This window comes from Aptenodytes patagonicus, chromosome 1, assembly GCF_965638725.1.
Source record: "Aptenodytes patagonicus chromosome 1, bAptPat1.pri.cur, whole genome shotgun sequence".
Lineage (NCBI taxonomy): Eukaryota > Metazoa > Chordata > Aves > Sphenisciformes > Spheniscidae > Aptenodytes > Aptenodytes patagonicus.
Genome location: NC_134949.1, coordinates 135,015,470 through 135,037,370, shown reverse-complemented (window position 1 = coordinate 135,037,370; position 21,901 = coordinate 135,015,470). Strand labels below are relative to the sequence as shown.

Sequence of the window (21,901 nt, the reverse complement as noted above, 5' to 3'; positions counted from 1 at the left end):
TGAAGTAGTGAGCAGAGTTTGGCTAAGGAATTAAAGGCATCAAGACATGCTTTTCAAAAACTAGTCAAACAAAGCAACAACATCACCACTAAAAATGAAGTAGGATTAAGGAATGTCATTCCAAACTGAATGATGGGCCTGTGCAGTTTCAAAGTTATCTCATTCAGTGCAGCTAAATGCTTTCCAGTTTTAATGGGAGAAGCTTTAGCACTATTTACAATCCTTTCTTCCTTTTACCCTTCTGCTCTTTTTTATAATGAAAGATCAGGACTTACGAAATTGTGATGTGATTGTCAGTGTTGTACGCGAGCTCGCTCACAGTGATGGGGTGCAGAACAGAGCAGAAAGAGCTGCTGTGATGATGGCTATACCCACCATTGTTGTAGGAAAAATAAAAGAAAATTGAGGACTCCCTCTCCTTTGAAATAATTATTATCTTCCAGCCACTGTGTTGGGTAGTCCTACGTGGCATAACAAGTTGTCATGTAGACATAACAAATTTTAGTCATATCCAGTCTTGAAGTTTTCTCCCTACAACTTTAATAAACTGCAAAGGTATATATTATATATCATCAATGCTTGAATCCTTTACAAACCAATTTAATGATGATTAGAAATTGTTCTGCTTTTAATTATTATACACAAGACACTGTATCTGAATGGTAGAGCTGACTTATCCTTTGTATGTGTATTTCTCTTCAGGTCCTTGTTGTTCCTGTACAAACAGTAAATTCATCATATGAATTCTTTTGTCTTTATCAGGCAGTAGCTTGCCTGTGAAATCCCATACAGATGCTGAATTGCTGCTACCTGAATGCTTTTATATGTGATCCTCTTTCTTATAGTGGGCTGACATCTTAAAATAATTTTATCATAGATAAAGAAATCGGTGAAATAGTGAACTTCTAAAGCTTTTTGTTATTATTTCTGTAAACGCAAAACTATTTACAATCCCTGCATTTTCAAGAGGAAGTAGTGACTCTTCCCAAGTTATTTATAGCATTAAAATGTGAGAAATATTCTCCTATTGGAAACAAACAGGTTTGAGACAGACATTGGTGAATAGTTACTCTGGATTTCACACCCTACTGAGGAGCAAGGTGTCGGGGTGCAGTCAGGGCTGACTGCCCCCTGCAGTGGGAAGCCGGGCCCCAAGGGCGATGCTGGCATAGCCCGTGCCCTCACCCAGGGGGTGCAGTTCCACAGGTTCTGAGCATGGGTGCTGGTTATGGGGTCTGTTGACAGCCCCTGGCACGGTAAGCGGTGAGCCAGGGCCAGGGTCCATCCAGAGGCTCTAGGCAGGAGCACAAGGAGATGATGCCAGAGGCAGGGCTGGAAACAGTGTGTGTACGAGGGGCCCATGCTGAGACAGGCTACTTCCAGTGTTGATACCATCCAGGAGGCAGGGCCAGAGATGGAGACGGAGACCAGCACTCCTACACTGTCACTGAGGCAGGGACTGGCAGCCCCGGGCTGAGCTGAAATGGGGTCCTGGGCCCATGGGGGGAGCCACGGGGGAGGCTGGGCAGAGACAGTCAGGCCCAGTAGCGCTCTCAGGGTCTGACAGCAGGTTATCAAAATATGGTTTGGACAAGTGTAAAGGGCTTGTCAGTTAGCCTGTGAAAGAGAAGGGATAAATGAAACATATATTTCTCCCTTTTCAAAACTCTAAAAGTACGAAGTGAGCTCATGTAGTATGACGTGTAATGTAAATTACAGACCACTTTCCTAACATCTAATATGGCAGGGTAGAGTAAGCATTAAATTAGAAACAGGTCATGCTCTAAGGGTCTAAGATTACATTGCATTCGTAAGATTGTGTTACAAGTATCAACTATGGAAAAAGGAAAATATATAGCCTACTGTATATAACGTAAAAGAAAACCATTGATGTTAGTGTTATGTAAACCAATAATCTGAGTTATGGTGAGGGGTTTTATTACCCTGCGTGTAAACATTCTGTCAGAATATCCACAGTGGAGCTTCATGCGCCACATCGTTCTGTCCTTCTTCATTTTGAGGGAAAATATCTCTCTCATTAGTGAATCAGATGGGAGATACTATTTAGAGAATTTTCGGAATTAAATCATTCTTGTAATGCTTATTGCTAGTCAAAGTACCTAGAATCTTCTGTCAGTGTCTGAGGAACATCACGCTTATTTTATCAAGTATCTATTCAGAAAATTTCAGGAAGACTGAACTTTAAAAAAAGTGCTTTTATCCTAACTTAACCTCAAAATTTGAGTTCTTCTTCTCCTTTAAGTTACATCTTGCAATTTATTTTTCAAACATATTGTGTTGTTACATAACTGCTACTCTTTGCTAAGTAGAAAATGGGAGAAAACTAATCATATAGGAAACTACAGTATTTCAGCTTTTCTGCTGTTGGTTTTGCTGCAAATAGCTACTCTTTGGAAATTTGCCATATGTAGAAAAGGAGTTTGAATTCCACAAACACATATAGTGAATGTACTTAGCAGAGCAAGGTTATTATTCTACCGCTATTGTAAATATTTCAGGAGCTCATTTAGTTGCCTGAAAACACAGCCAGTTAGAATCATCCAATAAAATTATATCTGCGCTACTAAAACTTTGTTTTGACAGTTTTGGCAGAGATGGAATTTCAGCTTGATACAACAACAAGGCTACCCATCCCCAAAAAGCAAAGATACAGAGTAGTCAAGGAACCAGTGCAAGAACAGGTAGTTAAGGTTAGATATCTCACATGCCAAAACCATGCCATAGTAAGTTGAGTACTGGTTACCCATGCACACGGATTTGGAAGGAAGGCTTTTTTCCCTTTTGGAATGAGAGCGTTTCAAAGCCACACTGAAGATCTTCTTTGAATTTTTCCTCTTCATCTACTTTTAAGTACTTAAGACTGTGAAAAGGGAGAAGTGGTTTATTTATTCTCTTCTACGCTGCTAGTCTGTCTCCCTTTAGAAACTAAGTAACAGTACAACCATTTTCCAATTAGCTTGTTTAAACATCACTGTTGCGCTAACTTTTTGAGCATTGTCTGTAACTTTGCTGCCAGGTTGCTATCATTTTTTTGTTTTCTTTCCAGAAAAAGAAATTACAGTTTCAAATTTTCCTTTAACCCATCGGCCTAATTAGCATCACAAGCACACATTTCTTATGTATTCTACTGGATATGTTGTTTCCATCAAGTATTTCAGTCCAGTTTGGTTCCACATGTTTTGTTGCAAAAACCTTTCCTCAGTTTCAGATTCTTATTTCTTTGTGATCATGAGTTGTGAACTATTAGGAGGGAGGCATCTACTTGTACTAACAATACTAGATTGTTTTAAACCTAGGCTGATGTATTTCTTTATCTCATGTAAAACCTCCTAAGAATGAACAGAGGCTCCTGTCCATCCATTGTTCCCTTACCCTGAGAGTAAATAACTCACTGGCACACTATCCAAGGCTTTCCTTTCCCGCCCTTTTTGCACCAGCAGTTCTGACTGATTGAGCCAACCCTGGTGAATTATTTGGAACTGAGAAGGACGCCCTGCTGACCTGGATCCCACAAGGTGCTATGAGACCATTGGAAAGCCACTGTCATCTCCCTTTTTTATGTCTCTCCTGAAGTTGTACTTTCTTTTCTTAGCCACAGCAGTTCCCCAAAGTATGTGTCAGGTAGTTTTCAGCTATGTAACTATTTTAATCTATGGTTCAGAGGGACAAGATGTTCAACGGTTTCTTCAATAGAGGATTCTCAAGCATAAGATGTGTTACATTTCAGGTATCTGCAATCTGTTGCAATGTATTTGTCTCTTAATAGAAAAAGCATTATCCAGAAATCTTATCAATTACCTATCACACAAAAAAGTCACTTAATGAAATAATTAGGAACACATTAAGCAATGTAAACAGTGTGCAAAATATGAATGTTTGCTAGTCCATCACGTTAAGTGCAAATGCTATTGTTGACATTACTGTTTTACACAAGATTGGGAAAAAAAATATTAAGCCAGACATCAGGATTCTTCTAGTTCTGACAGAAGGTTTCTTGCTTGTAGAATAATTTTTAACTACTTTATATGTTTAAGTGATGCATGTTTCTTAACAGAAGCTTTTGGGAATGGCAGATTATAGTTTTATATAGAGAGATACATGGAATGATCTTAAATTTCTCCAGCCAAATTGCCATGTGTACTGTACCTTGCATGGTGGATGGAGTCTTAAAGAGATTAAAATCTTAGCAATAAAAAGTATCTTTAAAAGAAGGCAGTAATGAGTGCCAGGTTTAATGGGAAATGTGATGATGCAGCTGGTTGGAAACTTCTCCAAAGGACTCTGCTGAGTTCCTATTCATAGCCTGCTCTGCTGGACAGGAGGCATATTGGCTTTTGGTTATCGCTGCTTAATCACCAGGAATCTTCAACACTTAAAGCTTTTTTAATCCTTTCCTTTTGTTTTTTTGTCATGACAGGCACAACTTACTTGAACTTAGGAATGCTGCTTAGCATGGAGGAACAGGGGTGATTTGCAAAGGAAACCCAGTACCTTATTGCCTTCCTGGTGCTTATGACTGGTTTCTCATGAGTTCTTCAAAATTTGACTGCTGAATCTTTTTGTTTTCTGGGACTCTGGAAAGGACTATTTTTATGGACTTTTGTCTTTGAAACGGGTGTATTTTCCTCTAGCTAACATTTTAAGTATTGTTAGGGCGCGCTCTCTGTTCTAGGACAGTAACATAACACATCACAACAATGAATTGACACTTGTTTATGAAATCACACTGATTCTGATTTTACTTTTTCCTTGCGATATAAGAATTTAAAGCAATTGTTTTCAAGCTGTTTGAGTTGTGTTCTGGATGTACCAAAGATACTTACTAATACTATACTAATATTTTGTACTGTCCTTTACACTTTGTGAGATCTAATGATACGCTGTTCAGGGTTTTGTAAAGAACTGCCACATAAAAAGAGACTGTTACTAAACAGGCATTTTTGCTTGTTTGTTTGTTTCTTATGTATTCAGGTGATGTTTCTGTGCAATTTTGTTACCCGTTCATAATTTACCAGGGGCAGTTTTGTGCCTTATTCCACAATACCAGCACCAAGAAAGAAACTTTCAGTGCATACCCCAGTTATCACTTGTCAAGAAGGGAAATTGAAAACACTGAGATTTTTACTACTGTTTAAAGGCTTTTCTACCACATGAAAATATACAGGCTTAAGTGAAGAGTTTTGTTTTCTTTGGGTTTTTGTTTGTTTGTTTTCTAAAAGCAGACTAATCTTGCTAGCTAACACAGCACTTTCATGACATCACCACAGAACAGTCATGAAGTATTTTGCAGGGTTCACAGGATACTACAATTTTTAAATTTTTTTTTTCTTTGAAGGGGATATGATGGAGCAAGGTAATAAAGTAGTTTTGAATATGTATAAAAGAACATTCTTCAAAGTTAGAAAGGCAGCACGGGAAGCAAAATTATTTTCAGATAATTAGGTAATGGAAGCTAGCTAGCATTTATAGGCTAACTGAGAATCAACGCCTTAAAGTTATTGTAAGGGTCTGAGCCAATGGAAAATTTCTTACTTCAATTAAGTTTAATTCAAGTTTGGGAAAGGCCCAAAATGAACATAAGTAAAATTAGGAAATGAGAATTTTCTTTTCCATTTTTCTGCCTTATCAGGAATTGCCCTACTATTGTTAATTTAATCTCTGCTGAGCTATTTTGGGAAGCATGTCCGTATGTGTATGCGTTTTCCTCACAGTGAGTATTTATGACAATTTAAGAAAAAAAGCATTCTTGGCATTGCCCCAAAGAATGTTAGTGTAGAGATACAGCTGTATTTCTATTTATGTCTCAGCTGGAAAATGAGATACTTGGCGATACAGATGCTAGAGGCTTTCTATGTCATTTTTGTGTCAAGCAATGACACCTTCTACAGAAAAGACTTTTTCTAAAATTAATAATATGCCCAGTTACAATTTGTGTGGAATATATTTATCAACAAATATTCAACATGTTTTCAGTGTTGTGGTTCATGCAAACAAACAACCCACTACTGAAAATCTGAAGTTGTGAATACTGCTTAAAGATGAAAAATATTTCAATTCTTGCTATTGTGTACAGAAAAAGCAGCCAAATTTCCCTGGTTCTAAAAGATTTTGTTAGTCTACTATTCACCCATGGAGTCTAGCAGTCTTATAGCCAAAGAGTATATAAAACATGCTAACACTGATGCAACTTAAAAAGCAGCAAGTAAGCTTATAACTACCATACATTGTCTTAGCTTTTTGGTGGAGGTAACTGAAAACCAGGGGAAAAAAAAAAAAAGTAAAAAGGACTTTTGTAGATGTGTATGTAAGCTGTTTATCTGCCTATTACTTAAAGAAACAGCAGACTTGTTCTACTTGTTGAAATCAGATTTTCTTAATGTTATTTAAAAAAATAAAATTACAGCTAGGTGACTAGTCTGTTCCTTAAAAAATTCATTGCTGAAAGAAGGCTGTTTCCAATTCATGAGATATCACACTCCAGTTAGTGTTAAGAATTTGACTTCTCAGAATTATGCCTTTTTATTTTGTTTTTTCAGTTTAAAACCTAACTGAATATGTTACAGCGTCTAGGCCTCAGGCATACTCATGGCAGCAGTGAAGGCATTTTCTGTGGACCTGTTGTGGGATCCCCCTTGGGATGTACCTTTTTTATTTTCTTCTGACTTGCTTATTTTGTTTTTACAACCAATTTCACTAGGGTGACATTTTCTAGAATAGACAATTGCTGAGGCATTCACCTGGAACAGGGGACATGAGATGTTAAGTATCTGTTTTGGATCAGTCATATGACTGACATGAGGCAGATTTTCCAACCTCCCAGATAACTTCCAAAGCGATAAGGCACCAGCTCCACTATACTGATCTTTAACTTCTTTCCATTTCCTTTGTTTGAGCTTTTGATTTTTAAAATGAAGAAAAGACCAGAAAAACTCCTGCAGAAAAGGGAGTGGAAACAGAAAAGAAGGGTTGGAAAGCTCTGGGGGAGAGCCTATGTAAGATCTGATTTGTTGCTCATATTACTGCAAGGAGGCAATGGCTGCTGCTGGGAGCCACCCCTCCCTTTTTTTCCCCTCGAGCAGTAAGTGCTTTCTGGTATCTCAAAGACAGCAGCAGACTACTTTCTAGGGATTTACCACAAGCAATGTAGGCAACAGCCAGTGTTGCTTATGCCTTTAAGCTAGACCTGAATCTCTGAGAATAAATGTACATGAGAATGGCTTCCACAATGGCATCACATGTTTAAAGTGCAATCCTTGCATTGAAATAAATATGGTTCTCCTTGTTGACTTGGCAACTTAAATGAGTGATACATGCATGGACCAAAAGAAGGATTTAGTTGTCTGAACTGTTTCTTATTGATGTTCTTGTATTTACTGAGGCTTTCTTTGATAACTTCAAGCTTTATAGCTACTGCATGGTTTCCCTAAAAAATATGTATAAATACATATGAATACATACATACATATATACATACATATATGCAAATGTATGTATGTATATATTTACATTTCTCATAGTAATCAGCAATATCATCTTTTGATGTATGGTCAGAAAAGATGTCTTTGGATCTGCTTTCACAATCAGAACCTATTGAATTTTTAATTGCATAGTAAGATCCTGTGGTTCTTTGGACAGTATTTATTAGGCTCACACAGAGCAAGGAGCTAGTACCCTGGAGGCTGAAGATATCAGCTTCAGGATTTCCTACGGCATCAGTTAGTGCAGTGACTGAGAAGTGAGATTTTGACTTCAGAAAGCTTGACTCAGGTCTGCATTAAAATGTGGCATAACACTGTGATATCTACTCACTGTGCCCCTTGAAAATTAACCTTCTTTCTAACTTCTAAAATTTTAAGGATCTATATTATTTATAACTGCCAGTGGTCATGGTACTTAGTTAAATTTTAAACTTAACTAAAAATGTTAGCATTGCACATGATTTAACTCACAGAAATCCCGTATTTCATATTTTAATTTCTATGTTGATAAGCAACTTATTGCCTAACTTTTCTGAAGTTGCACATTAACGTAGGTAAATGATAGTCCTTCACCTGTGATGCTAAAATGCTAAAGTTTGTTCACAGCCAATGAATGAGCAAACATATTAATGCCTGTGTGTTTCTGTGTGAGTATAAATATTGTTATAAAAAATAAGATAACACAAACTGTTGTTGTCAAACTGTATTCTCTCACTCCCTCATCTTTAATAAAGTCATAATCATGAATGCAGTAGGTTTGCGCTTAGCTCTCAAATGTCTTGAAACGTAAAGCTATAAGACGGATTCTATATGAAGTCATCATTGTTTAATTCTTCCCATAATGTGCTCTTTTACACCCCCACCATTTCTTATTTCTAACCTGTTCTCTTCTAAGATGAAGATATTTTAAGATACTGCTTTCAAAAACTGTCTTGGGTACTCAGTAACCTATCAATGAAAGTGCAAAAGATTCGTGGTCACTTTTGAAATCAAAGCTTGTACTATGTGGTTCCTTTTGAGAATCTTTTCAGTTGCTGTACAGTGCTGATATTAACAGAGGTCAATATCAAAACCACATTGGTTTCATCTGGGTCCTTATTTATAATATTAAAGAACCATTGATCACAGCCCTTTTTTCCCCCCCATTAGATAAGAATATTTTTGCATAAAATACTATAATGAATATAGAGAGCATAGATAGACTCTACTGTCTAGCTTGATTTGGCCTCCCTTTCCCCTTTTAACACAGTGAAATGTGAGATGTTAGTCCTATCAACCATTCCAGAACAAAGCTGATAATCATCATGGCTAGATGACACACTCTTAGTTATATGGGGAATTAACAGAATGTTTAGTCCCTACTTTCACCAGCTGTTCATACCACTTAATCCCCAGAGGACACGAGTGATAAGAAATGCAAAACTTTTATTCATATCTTAGAGGTGAAGGCTGAGCCACAACCTGTGATCCACCTCTCTCCCATCCTGATAACATTCACTTCTGATTTAGTGCAGTGAATATGTTAGTTTGAACTTGCTCGTGGGATTTCAGCTCATCTAAAAGGAAGTTACAGGAGTCTCTGCTGGTTCCTCTGGTGCACTTTTATGCTTCCTCTTTTGCTGTTCCTAAGAAGATGACCAGATTTGTTTTTAATTAATTGTTCATTGCATTGTGAATCTTGTGCTCAATCTGTGGAATTAATAAATAGAAGCAAAACTAATGAAGAAGGGCATTATTCTCTTTTTCCTGTTGGGGGGGAAACAGTTCATATGGTAAAAAGACAGGACTAGATGTTATTTTGCAGGTTTAGTGAAAAGATCACACTTTTTTCATAGAATAAATTGATCAAAGTTGTTTCATTCAGGAGATCTGTTAGAAAGTTTTAGCAGGGACCCAATGAATTTTCAATGTGTAGACAAAATTGGAACTTAAGCTCCAGAGTTAAATGTAGTGTGTGCATGTGTTTGTTTTATGGTGGTTTTAGTTTACATATTTTTTCAGGAACAATAGATCATTTTTGGTGCATTAAATTGCTCACAAACACTGTATTCAGCTTTTCCACAGTGTCAGTATTATGATTAGTTACTTCAAGGTTGTTTCAGCACCAATATAAAATCAGTGTTTCTTTCTTCTTTTTGGTACTCTAGGAAGCAGACGCAGAAAGACAGAAGATGAAAGCTCCTATTCCCAACTTGATTCTCTTGTATGCTACTCTAACTCAGAGCTTGAAGGTTGTGACCAAAAGGGGTTCAGGTAAGTAAATCTTTATCTCTGTGGTTACGACGTGTTTTGGAAAGGAGTGCTTAATATTTGCAAATATATAATAAGATGTTGTTATGGTGGTTTGGAACCTAATTAAGAGAATTTCAAATTCTGCAGCAAAAAAGGTTAGTAGCTTCTATATATTTTTAGACTATATTGTGTCATGTGAACTTGATGAAAAAAAAATGTTACAATCAGATATGTAATGTGAAATCAATGTAACAATTCATCTGCTGAAGGAAAGTTATTCCTAGAACTATTTAACTTACTTAAAAGACTTTGTTGCAGTCAGTGTTGTTAATGTAAGCTACTAGATTTCTCTGACTATGTACTTTATGGTAAAGAATCTCTTGGAAATGAAGATCATGCAGTTTTGTTTTAGGCTACTGATTTTTGTAATAGAACAAGTAGATCAAGCACATTAATAACCATGAAAAGTGAACAGCAAAATGTGTTTTTGAAAGGGCTACCTGATACATGGTTGAAGAGTTTAATTCAGCAAAGAAAATACAGGCAGTTTTTCAGAAACCAGGCAGAGGGTGACATGTTTACCAAACATCTTTCACACTGTTACTATAGATTAATTATCTTCATATGTAAATAAAGGGAACACCAATACTGAGGCAGTTGGGTGGTTTTGGGTTCATTTTTTGTCTGTCACCCTGAAATTCTAATTTTCCCCTTTTTCACTTTTCATTGGATAATGAAAAAAATTACAGGATATTACTTCTGCAAACTATCTTGCTCTATGGCATTAAAGGAGACTAAATCCTCAATGGAAGCCTTAATCCCATGTTGATGGAATTAGTTAATTAGGTTTGTTGTTACTAGTCATTTTCCTTTTGGCATTGGAGTGTTTTAGGTAGCTTTTGTTGTACTGTTCCAGAAGTCTGACTCTGATTTCTTTTTGTATTTTTTTAAATCTGTTTCCAACTGGAGTTGGTTGGTAGTTGTTGTAAACTGGTGCTTAGGGAAGACACAGGTCTTTATACATTTTGGGCAACAGCTTGAATCATATCTTGTATTTTCAGTGCATTATATTTGTAACAACATTACGAAACTGATTACGTCTCCAATGTTTTAGTGACTGGAAATGTAGATGGAGGGAAGGCAAATAAGGAGTGTCACTATAAAGTGAGGTATTCCTCAACCAAGACTTGAGATTAAAATATATTTGAGGTTATTTAAACTCAAGAAAACTGGAATATACGGACTGTGTGCAGAGCAAAGGAGTTGGTGGTGGGTTGATGTGTTTGTAATATGATTTTGAAGCCTAGATAGATATCATAGATACCCTTTGAATGTGTCTGGGTGAGGTTGTTCTGTTTGATTAAGATTTAATACTTGTAAGCTTTAAGTTGTGGCCCCTTAATCCAAATTTAGTATAAACATTATTGATCATCTTAAAGTAACTTTTACAATTACATCCATTTTTAAGGAACTAAAAGAATAGCCAGTCATCAGATACCTGTTACTTGAATGTGACAATAATAAGAGCTTGGGTTGTCTTTGCATTTTATTTCATCATTTTTGCCTGTATCCTCTTCCTCTGATTATTTAAAGCAAGGAACAGTGGTAAATACACATTTTAATTAATTTAACATTACTTGGAAAAATAATATAATTGCTGTCAAGCAAAAGAAAGAGCATACAATACTTTTTAAGATGTACAGAATATGCTCTCATCCTGATGCTGTAGTAAAAAGGAAAAACTGTAATGGAAATCTTTAGATCATACCTTACTGTAACATGTGGTTCTTGATGTTTTCGCGTGAGACCTCCTTATCCTGTATATAGTTTCAATTAGCTGTATCACCAAGAGGGCTGTTTGTCATACTGTATGTGCAAAGGAAAAAACTCTGATTTACTGAAATCTCAGATCCTGCTGCCTTTGGTCATGTTGATTAGTCGCTTTAGACTTGAAGAACTTCCACAGAAGTAGGTGGAATGTAATAACATGTGTGATGCTGCTTGGTTTGTTTTTTTTTTTGTTGTTGTTCTTTGGTTTGGTTTGGTTTCATTTTGTTTGTTTTTTTTCCTCCCTTGGATGCTGGGAGGCCTATTTTGCAATCCTGAAGTGTTTCTACAAAGAAAACCTTATTTACTTCAACAGACGTTTTAGCAAAATAAGATTCACTTATTTGTACTTTGAAAACAGAAATGGTTTCCTAAAACTAATGCAACATAACTGGAAGTAGGAAAAAAAAAATCAACTTGGAAAATAGAACTTCAGTTTTATGTGAACATGTTAACCAGAGGCAGAGAATGGTGAGGACATGGTTTACGTCTCTTTAGTCAGTTCTACTTGTGAGTTCACTTTGTCCTTGAAATATCAGCATTAAAGTAAAATGAATAACAAAATAAAGTTGTTGGCATATTTTTATACTTATGAGATGTTATAATTATAAATTTGGAGTAGTAGTATCCACCTTTTAGAGATGTGTTGCTTTTATGTACTTCCTTCTCTGTTATGAATTAAAGGAATGTATTAAAAGTAAAGAAGTTGTTGCATTAATATGCTTAATAGTTGTCCTAATAGTGACTTATTCCTTCAAATTCACTTTTGTTGTGCTTATTTCTAAGTACCAAACCTGAAAACAAAAATCTTGTGTTCTTTATATATTTGACTTCAGTATTTTATGTTAAAAAGAGATCTATCCTCAGAAATATGTCTTTTCTATACAGTCAGTTGGATTTTTCCTGCTAGACTACTTTAGCTCTCTTCTTTTATAAGTTTTTTATCAGCTGTGCTAAAAAGATAGTGATTAATAAAAGTATGAGTTTCTCCATCTGGTAGAAATACATTTCCAACCACTTCTTTGATCTGTCAAGAGCATGAAAACCTACCTTCAGAAAGTCAGTGAGGATTCACAACATGACGAAAATGTCAAATAATTTGTAGGCTCAAATTCTGGTTTTAATTCTAAAAATGGATAACAATTCCGACCATCTATTGGCTTTCAGGACTGAAGCTCTATCAGATAATTAGCTATATGTGTAAACAATTAGGATCACTATAGTATTCTTGTCTTTGTGTTGATTGAAAAGCAGGTTAAAAAAACATTGCAAGAGAAAGCTTAGGTTGTGCTGTGTTGGATTAAACCTCTGATCATGAGAGCTGTCATTATGCAAAGCACTTAAATGACGTTACTTAAAGGCAGTCCTTGAATCTTTCTTCCACTGTGTGCTATTCATCAGTTAAATATAATAATATAGGGTAAAAAGGGAAGAGTATTAATCAAATATTTATTACATTAACAGTAAACATGCTTTAAATTAGCTTGCTCACAGCTGTGTGATGTACCTGTTTAACACTTTGTCTTGTATGTATAATTCTGTTTCTATCTGACAGAAGAGATATCTTTTTTTTCCAGTTAATATTTTAAATAATTTCTGTAATACAGTGAACAGTTTCAAATTACTCTTTAACACAGAACAGATTTATTTTACATTTAGAGCATGTAATAACTGTGTTCGTTACATAAGAATGGCTGGATGAGCAGTTCCAGTAACAATTCCATTAATAAATACAAATGATGCAAGAAACTTCTTATATCCATGTATGCAAAAACTAAATTAGGCTTAAGCACACCTAAACTTTTCCTGTCAATTATAGTTGAATGCACAACACCTGCAAGTTGCAATGCCTTCTCAAGCAAGAAAGAAAAGATCCTTTGCCTTAAGCTTTGCCGTTCTAACCACTGACTTCAGAGTAGACGTAATGGTTGTTAACTGGGTATTTTAGGCATTCGGTGAAGTCCCCATGAACTTCTGGAGAGGCTTCAGAGCCTGCAACAGTAACTGCAAACATGAACTTTCATTTGGCACATAATGGATATCAGATGTGATCTGCTAAATGGGAAGCTGACTCTTGCACTACTTCTCGGCTTTTTGAAATATCTCAAAGCATCTCGCGTCATGAAACAATTCCTCTGTTTGATCACCATGTCCTGCTTGATGCAAAGGAAGAATAGATAATTAAAGCCTACATATTTTGATTCATTCAGCACACGGTTTTATTGGAATTGGCTTAAATCTCAAAAGCGTAGGAAATAATGCCTGTTTCTTAGCATGATGCCGAACTTCATATAAATTTACAATATGCCTAAGAAGTGCGTAGATTTACTTTTTGTGCAGTCCACTGAGTGTCTGTTGCTCAATGCAATCCTTGATAGTATTTTGAGAACTTTATGGTAATGCATTTCTAAATGGTCTTCTTTCAGTGATTTTTCCTGAAATTATCCTGTTTTGTAGTTTGAACTAAATTGTTGATATTTTTTTTTAGTCATGTAGTTTTACATCCTTAGAAACTTAGGTTTCTTAAAGTCTGTTCTTTTCAGGTTGAGTGGTATTTAATCACTTACTTGTGGTGAATAGAGTTTTTGCTTATGAATTACTTAATATTCATCAAAGAGGAAGTAGGTTAGGAAAGAGAGCCTCATGCTGATCCATACAGATTTTTTTCCCTATAACGTGTATGTTAAATAAAATTCTTGAACACTGCATTGCCATCTGCTGGTTTTTTTCAAGGATGCTGAATAGACAAAGGAAAGAAAGGGTTTTTTTTGGTAAAAAACAAATCTGTTAAAAGGGAGAATGGGGGAAAAAGTAGGTAAAAAGATTTTATTACATAAAGAATTATGACTTGATCAGTATAATTAGACAGTATTAATGTAGTGGCATTTTATACACCCACATTGCCTAAGAGCAATTGGGTGTTGCCTTGTATCAAAAAAGGTGAGAGTTGTTATTACCGCCTGTAGTTCTCTGTTTTTGTACAGATTATTATGCATTATGAGTTAATTAATTAATATTCTGTGTTCAGTTCTGCTATTGTGAATGGAAATTTTCTTTTCTAGGTCAAATTTATTCTATGATGGAATAATTTAACTGGAAGGACTATCTTTCCAGTGATGGGTTATTAGGATATGTATGAGATGCTTCACATCATTATGATGAGGTTAAAGTCAATAGATGTATTTAGTCATGTAGCAGAAGATTACTTCTCTTTTTAATGTCTAGTATTTCTGTGCCTTAGCTACTATGAATGAATATGGGTGGTTCTATTTGTTGTACTTGTATGGAAGATCAACATTATGAAAAAAGGAAGTAAAGAGCTTTGACATTGCCACGTTGGTATTTCTGAATTTTAGTTTGTTTTGTAGGAGCAAAATATGAATTTTAGCTAGGTAAAAATAATTCAAGATTTTTTTTTTGTTCTAAAACTAGTGGAAGTCTGAGGAACAGACGGGCAATATATACTGAAAATCTCAAGCAGTTACTCTGTTTGACAAATTCCATACTCTTTAAGAACTATAAGGAGACATTTTTCTAAATTATGGCCCTCTATGAATTTTTATGAATTATTTCTCATGTAAGAATAGGTATATTTTAGAGAATAATATCAGATGTATAAATGATATCTCTGCACAAAGAAGACGGTTTTTCTAAAATGTTTCTTTTAACTGGAAGAGGAACACGTGATCTGTGCATTGTAGGCCTTAACATCACCAAAGCCAAGATTTTACACCTCATGACAAATTTCATAATGAGAACTCAACAACTTATTAAAAAAAAATTAAAAAAAAAATCCATGGAATGAAAATTCTTCACCGGTGTTATATATAAGGAATATATCTACAGAAGTCAAGACAGTTTGAGAACTCTTTTCAGGTAGGAAGGATTTTTGAATTTAGTTTACTTCTTTGTACCTAATAATTGAATTGTCACTATTTTACAGAAAATAATTTAACATCTATATCTAGAATCCAGCTTATGTGGCAAAAATGCTTTGAGAAATTGCACACAATTAAGAGCTGAGGCTTAGCAGAGGTCTGGTACCCAGTATTTGAGTATTTGTAGTTTTTATTTATTTATTTTTTATAACCCTTCTGGGTAAGAGTTGGTGTCCTAAGTATGTAGTACTACATAAGTCATCCTATTCTTCTTAGTGTCTTTCCTTCAGTGGTGCCATTCGGTTTTTCATTCTGCCTGTGTTTTGATTGTCTAAGTATTTCATTTTTGGATTCTTGTCAAAAGGTAATTAGTTGATGAATGTCATATTGGATCTGATGTGCACTGAATGGTAATCAGATGGTTCAAAAAATAAATGAATAGACATATATCTGTTGTTCTTTTTCTTATACAATTTATAGGCGGAACACTCGCATATACAGTACTCCAAGTACACTGAGCTTGGAGCAAAACATTTACAGCAATTAAAGGATATGCTTCATGTAAACCATAGGAGTTTGTGTCAATTGATATTAATGGCCCCTAGCTGTTGTTTTCACTCTGTTACAGAATGTTAGTTTTCCATTAATAATTGATGAGGTTTGTGGCTTGTTGGGTGGTTACACAGAACCTGAAATAATATTTATAGAGTCTATCTATGTCTATCTGATGTACAAGATTAACTTCTATAAGCAAGGTTTTTTTAAGTTAGAACAATTAAGACTACTGTTATTACTATGAAAACCTTTTACTGTTTCTCTGTTTGGTGACAAGAAGCAAAAATATAGTGAAAGTCAGTCCCAAGCAAAGATGACTTACTGCGTTGGGCGGATGGGAATATTTTTGCATCACGACCTGATTAAGAAGCGAACCTTATTTCATATGAGGATTGTTTCAAAAAACTCATTTTGAATTGGCATGTAAATATGCAGCCTTGTTTGTGGTTGTAGCTGTGGGACTGAATGGGGAAAACTCTGTGAAACATTTTTTTTTTTGAGGGGGAAGAGAGAGAAAGATGAGGGGAAACCTTTAGTTAAAAACACAATGGAGATAAACAGAAATCCCTGTTGTTCATTCTCAGGCAATTTTCTTATGTCCTGATCTATTCATTCATTCCATATTGATTTTATTAACACTAGTAGTATTCTGCTTTTTATCCTAAGAATAAAAGATGTTTTAGTTTACTTTTTGCACCTTTTTCATTCTGATTTAAAGATGGTTGTTCCTCCCCATTTTAATGTGTAGTAGAAATCAATAAGTTTTATTTTTAATGTTAAAACCTTCTCTTCATAGTTGATGAATTAATTAACTGGGTGTATCCGCTTTCTTGGATTTTCCCTAATTACTTTACAAGGTATACACCTTGTATAGTGTGTGTCAGTGGAGGAGGGTGTTATTTGCTTTCTTACTTGCACATTAATTTTGAAGACAGAAAATCTTCATCAATGATTGAATATGTAGTAATGGGGCCAACCGAGATGAATGATTGCTTATGCCTGCTGGGAGGGAGGTCTAGATGATCTAGAGACGTGAAGACTGTGTAAGTGCTCCGCCTCCTTCAACGCTTTCATTCTCTGTCCTGAACTTTTGCTATCTATCTGACAGAACCGTGAGGCCTCCTGGAATTAATATAGCCCACAGGTAATTTTTACGGCTTGCTATTTCTACATGGCACCAGGATGTTAAAAGAGCGATTAGTGTCCTTGAGTTAGACAGCAAAAGTATCTATATCCCCATCCTGCAGCTAATTCTGGCAAAGCCATTTACGCCAGTTTTGATATGATCCTCACCTTCTCTCTTAATTTATGAAGGAAAAAACCCACCTGATTATGGTTAGGAGAAAAAGCATGACTTGCTTTTTGTTAATCAAGGAATACTGGAAGAAAGTAGGAGTTAACAATTAACTTAGTAACATTTTGCATATTCAGGAAATCAGAGGGTTCCTTTAGTATATGGTTTTGAACCTGGTTTTTTGTTTATGCCAACTGTATATGGGAAGCGTGTATTTTTCTTTAAAAGAATAATCCTTTACAATGCTGCATGTTTCTTTAGCTACAGAATGTTGTATGTATTGCATTGCTATGGAGTAATTGTCAGCATATAGTTTTCATTTGAAAAACCCCAAAGAATAATCTTGTTGGAAAGAACACTAGTTTTTTTAGTGAGCTTAAACGGATGCCTGGCCATGGGGATGGTTCAGCTCCGATGTTCTCTACTCTATTTTTTTTAAGCTAAGGACACTGTTCAATATGTCAGATGAACAGCAATGATGCGGATTGTTTACTATGGGGGGGGTGGGGGCTATATTATAAAGAAAGAAAGAAACACAATTCTGTGCTGCTAGAGGATTTGGGCAATCAGGAACGATTGCATTGCAAGCATAAATCCTTTGTGACACATTACTTATTTTGAAGACACTATGAAAGCAGTAACTGTTACTTGTCCTGTGAGCATTTATGAACAGGATGGCTGGCATTTTAAAAATAGTTGTATGACCTTTTGTTGTTGCTAGGATCCATACTGATACTTTTCAGAGTCCTGGGAGATGGTGAATAATACCACAGTATGTGAAAAGACTGTCTGTGCGGTAGCAAAGGGTCAATGTTTTATAGTGTGCAATACATAGTAAGAAATGACTAATGATAGTAAAGGAGACAAAACAAAATCTAAAGCCAAAAGGACAGTAATAGATATTCTTACATAGTTCGGTCATTGAATTTTAGTAGCCGTTTAGAATGATTCTCTACTTCCACAGTCCCTATTTTCCCTGGGGTATGGTTAGTGGTTGTTTCACTGATGGGCATCTGTTGGCAAATGGCCTAGAAGATGTAAAAGAACAAGTGACCTTTGATCCGAAATAGCTGTTGCAGAAGATTTATTTATTTGAATATTATGCTGTCAATTTTATGTAGAATAATGACTGTGGAGAATAAGGAGACAAAAAAACCTCAAGGACAAGTAATGGCCACCTAATAGATTTGTCTTTTTTATTTAAGTGTACTCAGTTGTGAACTATTATTAAAATATAGAAATAAGAGCTGTGATAATGTTTTGCCCATTAGAATTTGTTTTGTTGCTACACTTAGAGCAAATTAAAATTGATTAAATCTGTCCTAGATTAAAACACTTACTGACTTGTTCTTTCTGAAAGATGGAGGGAGAAAGTGCTATCAGTGCTGCATACACAGATATATGGGAAGCAACTTCGCATGAAAAGAGAAGGTCGTCCTTTAGATTGCAGTACTGAAATCTTCAGCCATTCTTGCTCAGACTTGTTTTTGCTGTTATGGTCTTTATTTCAAATGCAAAATACACATTGTCCATCATTACTTTAAGATTTATCTTTTTATCTGTTTTTCAAAACAGTTTTTTGCAATTACAGGGAGAATTATCAGACTGCTGTAATGGTAAATTACGACACAGTTACGTTAGTTGAAAGATGAGTGCTCCTGTAATTTTATCGCCTTGCTCTGAACGCTTAACTAATTTCAGGAAACTGTCAGGTGTACAGACGCAAAGCAGACAATTGTGTTGAAGCAATCTGCAAATTCATCTGGAGTAGCCCACTTTCACAAATGACTCTTTTTCATCCTTGGCAAAAAAGAGCATTTTTTATTCTCTTTTAAATTAATTTTAATTCCAATTAAAATAGTTCCAACTGATAATTTCAATTTTAATTACAGAGTCTTTTAGGTTGGAAGGGACCTCTTAAGGTCATCTAGTACAACCCCCCTGGTTCAAGCAATGTCAGCTACAGCAGGTTGCTCAGGACTGTGTGCAGTTGAATTAAGTGACTTCAGGACTGTTCTTTAAACAATTTTTTTTAAGGAATTTAGGCAAACCTTTTAGAGGCTATATGTACATGCTGTAGTCCCTGACCCTCGATTTTTCCAGATTAGAACTTCCCTAAACATGTCTCTCATCATGGGTTGCCTCATCTCCCAGTGGAAATTGTGACATGTTTAGGATGGTAGCTCTGAATTGCTCTAATGTGGAGTTGCAACATACCAAGGAAACACCTGGAGCTATTGTCATGTCAGGTTCTAAAATTTGACCTACCTGCAAGCAGCGTTAGTTAAAATTACTTGGTACCTGTTCAGGTTGTTCAGTTTCTTTCGCAGTAGGATTATTTCTTTCTTGGAAATTTCGAATGTATTCAAACTCTATTGAAACATAAGCCAATAAAAGAGGCATGTGTTAAGCTACATGGAAAAATGAGTGTACCTAATGTGTGTTTTACCATTCCCTTGCCACCTCACTTTTAATCATAGTTAATATCTTTGATAATACAAGAAACATAGTATTTTCTTATGGGAAAAGTAATTGGCTAATACTAGGCATTCTACCTTCATGCGCTTTTATATAATTCACTATGATCTATTTTTTAATGAGGTTTGTCATAGTAGGTAGAACAAAGACAGTGACTTGGGATATTAAAAATTAAAGAGCAGGCCATAAAGTCAACAACTTTGAAGAAAACCAGGAACATACATGGGTTGTCCAGATAAGAAGAGCGCAGCCTGAAGTAAAGCTGTTGTTAATACTGATTTTTTAAAAGTACAAGGTTGGCTTGTCTGAAATTCCAAATTTTCTGCTGAACGTCATTGGCCATATAACCCAGAGTGAATCCTGAAGGCAAAAGAGAAAGATGGGCAGAGAAGAATGTAAAACCTATATATATGTGTGCATAGATATCTGTGCTATGAGGAAAGGCTCAGTTCCTTCCTAGGGATCATGGAGCCTATAGAGATGCTGTTAAGCTGTTGCATAGGTGATTGCCTCGGTGCAGCACAGCAAAGGAGGACGGAAAACATGGAGTAATACTGTCAAACTCTGAGCCCTTTCTAATCAAACAGGCTAAGCCAAATACGACAAGGAGTCAAGCTGCCTTTTCTAAGAGTGACTAATGCATACCTCGTGGTTTCACAAAGGGCCTCCTGGAGGCCAGCGAATGCCCTGCTTTCATTCTGCTGACTGCGCCAGGCCATTTTAAGCATTCTGCAACAAAATTACTTTTTCATATCGTTGGCTTAATTTTGCCATTAGCAGTGTTTTAAATATAATTTATATTTTTATAATTTGAGAGACAAAATCAAATTTGAAGCTTTGTATTTTTCTAGGAAATTGAATAAGGGTCAGTAACAGAACATTCTAGTTGGGTAATAAACATTTTTTGAAACAATTGTTCAGCAGAATTGCAAGCTGGTATAAGTTTACAAATATGCATGCATTCATTTCATGGTATACTACTTGCTGTGAAGTTTTAGCAAAATGGTACTATTGATGGATGAAGTAGGAAGCTTAAAACAGCTAGAAAGTCTGGGAAGAAATCATGGCAAACCATGTTTGTCAGAAAATGCATTTTTGTTCAGAAAAGTAGCTGTCATGTTAAGGGGAGGAGGAACAAATTGCTTCTGATTATTAGGAATGATGGAATAGGATGGCTTATATTTTTTAATTGTAATAATTTTTCTATATATATTTGAAATACATTCCATAAAAACCACTTGAAAATAATTCATATATAAGATTTGAGATAAGGAAAACACCTATTATTTCTTTTTCTCAAATTTTCAAAGAAAACAAATCCATGACAAACATAGTTCAGTCTATATTGATTCCCTTGAAATAGCTGCCAACTGTTACTATTATCTGAACTTTTTTTTTACAATTCCTAATTAAATTATCAGAGGACTGAGCAATGGCATAAAGATAATGAGATGATTTAACAAAAAATAGTTTGGACAGGGTGTCATTTAACAACCTAAAAATTTATCAGTGCAAGAGTTTACTACAAGAGCACATCAAAACGCAAGAGGTCATTGCCCCCACAAATAAAAAGACTTAATCTGCTATAAAAAGCAGAGGATAATTTTTAGAAAGTAACGTAGTGGTTGAATTCCAGCGTGATTACACTTTTACAGTGCCTAGAAAAGCTGTTAGCTCTCCTTCACAATAAGATTCCACTAAAAAGCAGCTGTCCTTGCTATGATCTGACAAGTGTCATGCTATCTGTAATTCAAGGCAAACTTAAAAGAATTGACATTTTATTTATATTTAACTAGGTGGACTGCTTTATTCATTCATGACTCTGTTTCACTTTGTCACTGTTAAGTAATGCATGTGTAATAAACCTGCATTTCAAAGTAGGTCATGCTATTCTCATACATATACAGAGCCAGCATGTTTTGTGTGTGTTTGGAATTGAAGACAGTTATGTTAAAATGCTGCTGTTGATACCAAATCTAGAGAAGGTGCTGTACTTAGGATTCACGATAGCTCATACCTCAAATGCTGTTGTTTTCAGTGGGGAGAATCAGTCATTAATTTCAAACTGTGCTTGAACAAGACCATTCAGCAGAGTTGCTTTCTAACTATCAATGTATTATGTGCTTGAAATATCTAAA

At 35.5% G+C, this 21,901-nt stretch overlaps 1 protein-coding gene across 1 annotated transcript in view; it reads left to right on the top strand.

Annotated features, from left to right (window-relative positions):
* Nucleotides 1-21,901, top strand: part of IL1RAPL1 (interleukin 1 receptor accessory protein like 1) — a 771,820-nt gene that overhangs the window by 82,146 nt on the left and 667,773 nt on the right. Inside the window, exon 2 of the mRNA XM_076355950.1 lies at nt 9,647-9,752. Coding sequence (XP_076212065.1) covers nt 9,671-9,752 — 82 coding nt within the window. The 5' untranslated portion in view covers nt 9,647-9,670. The remainder of the gene's footprint in view (nt 1-9,646; nt 9,753-21,901) is intronic.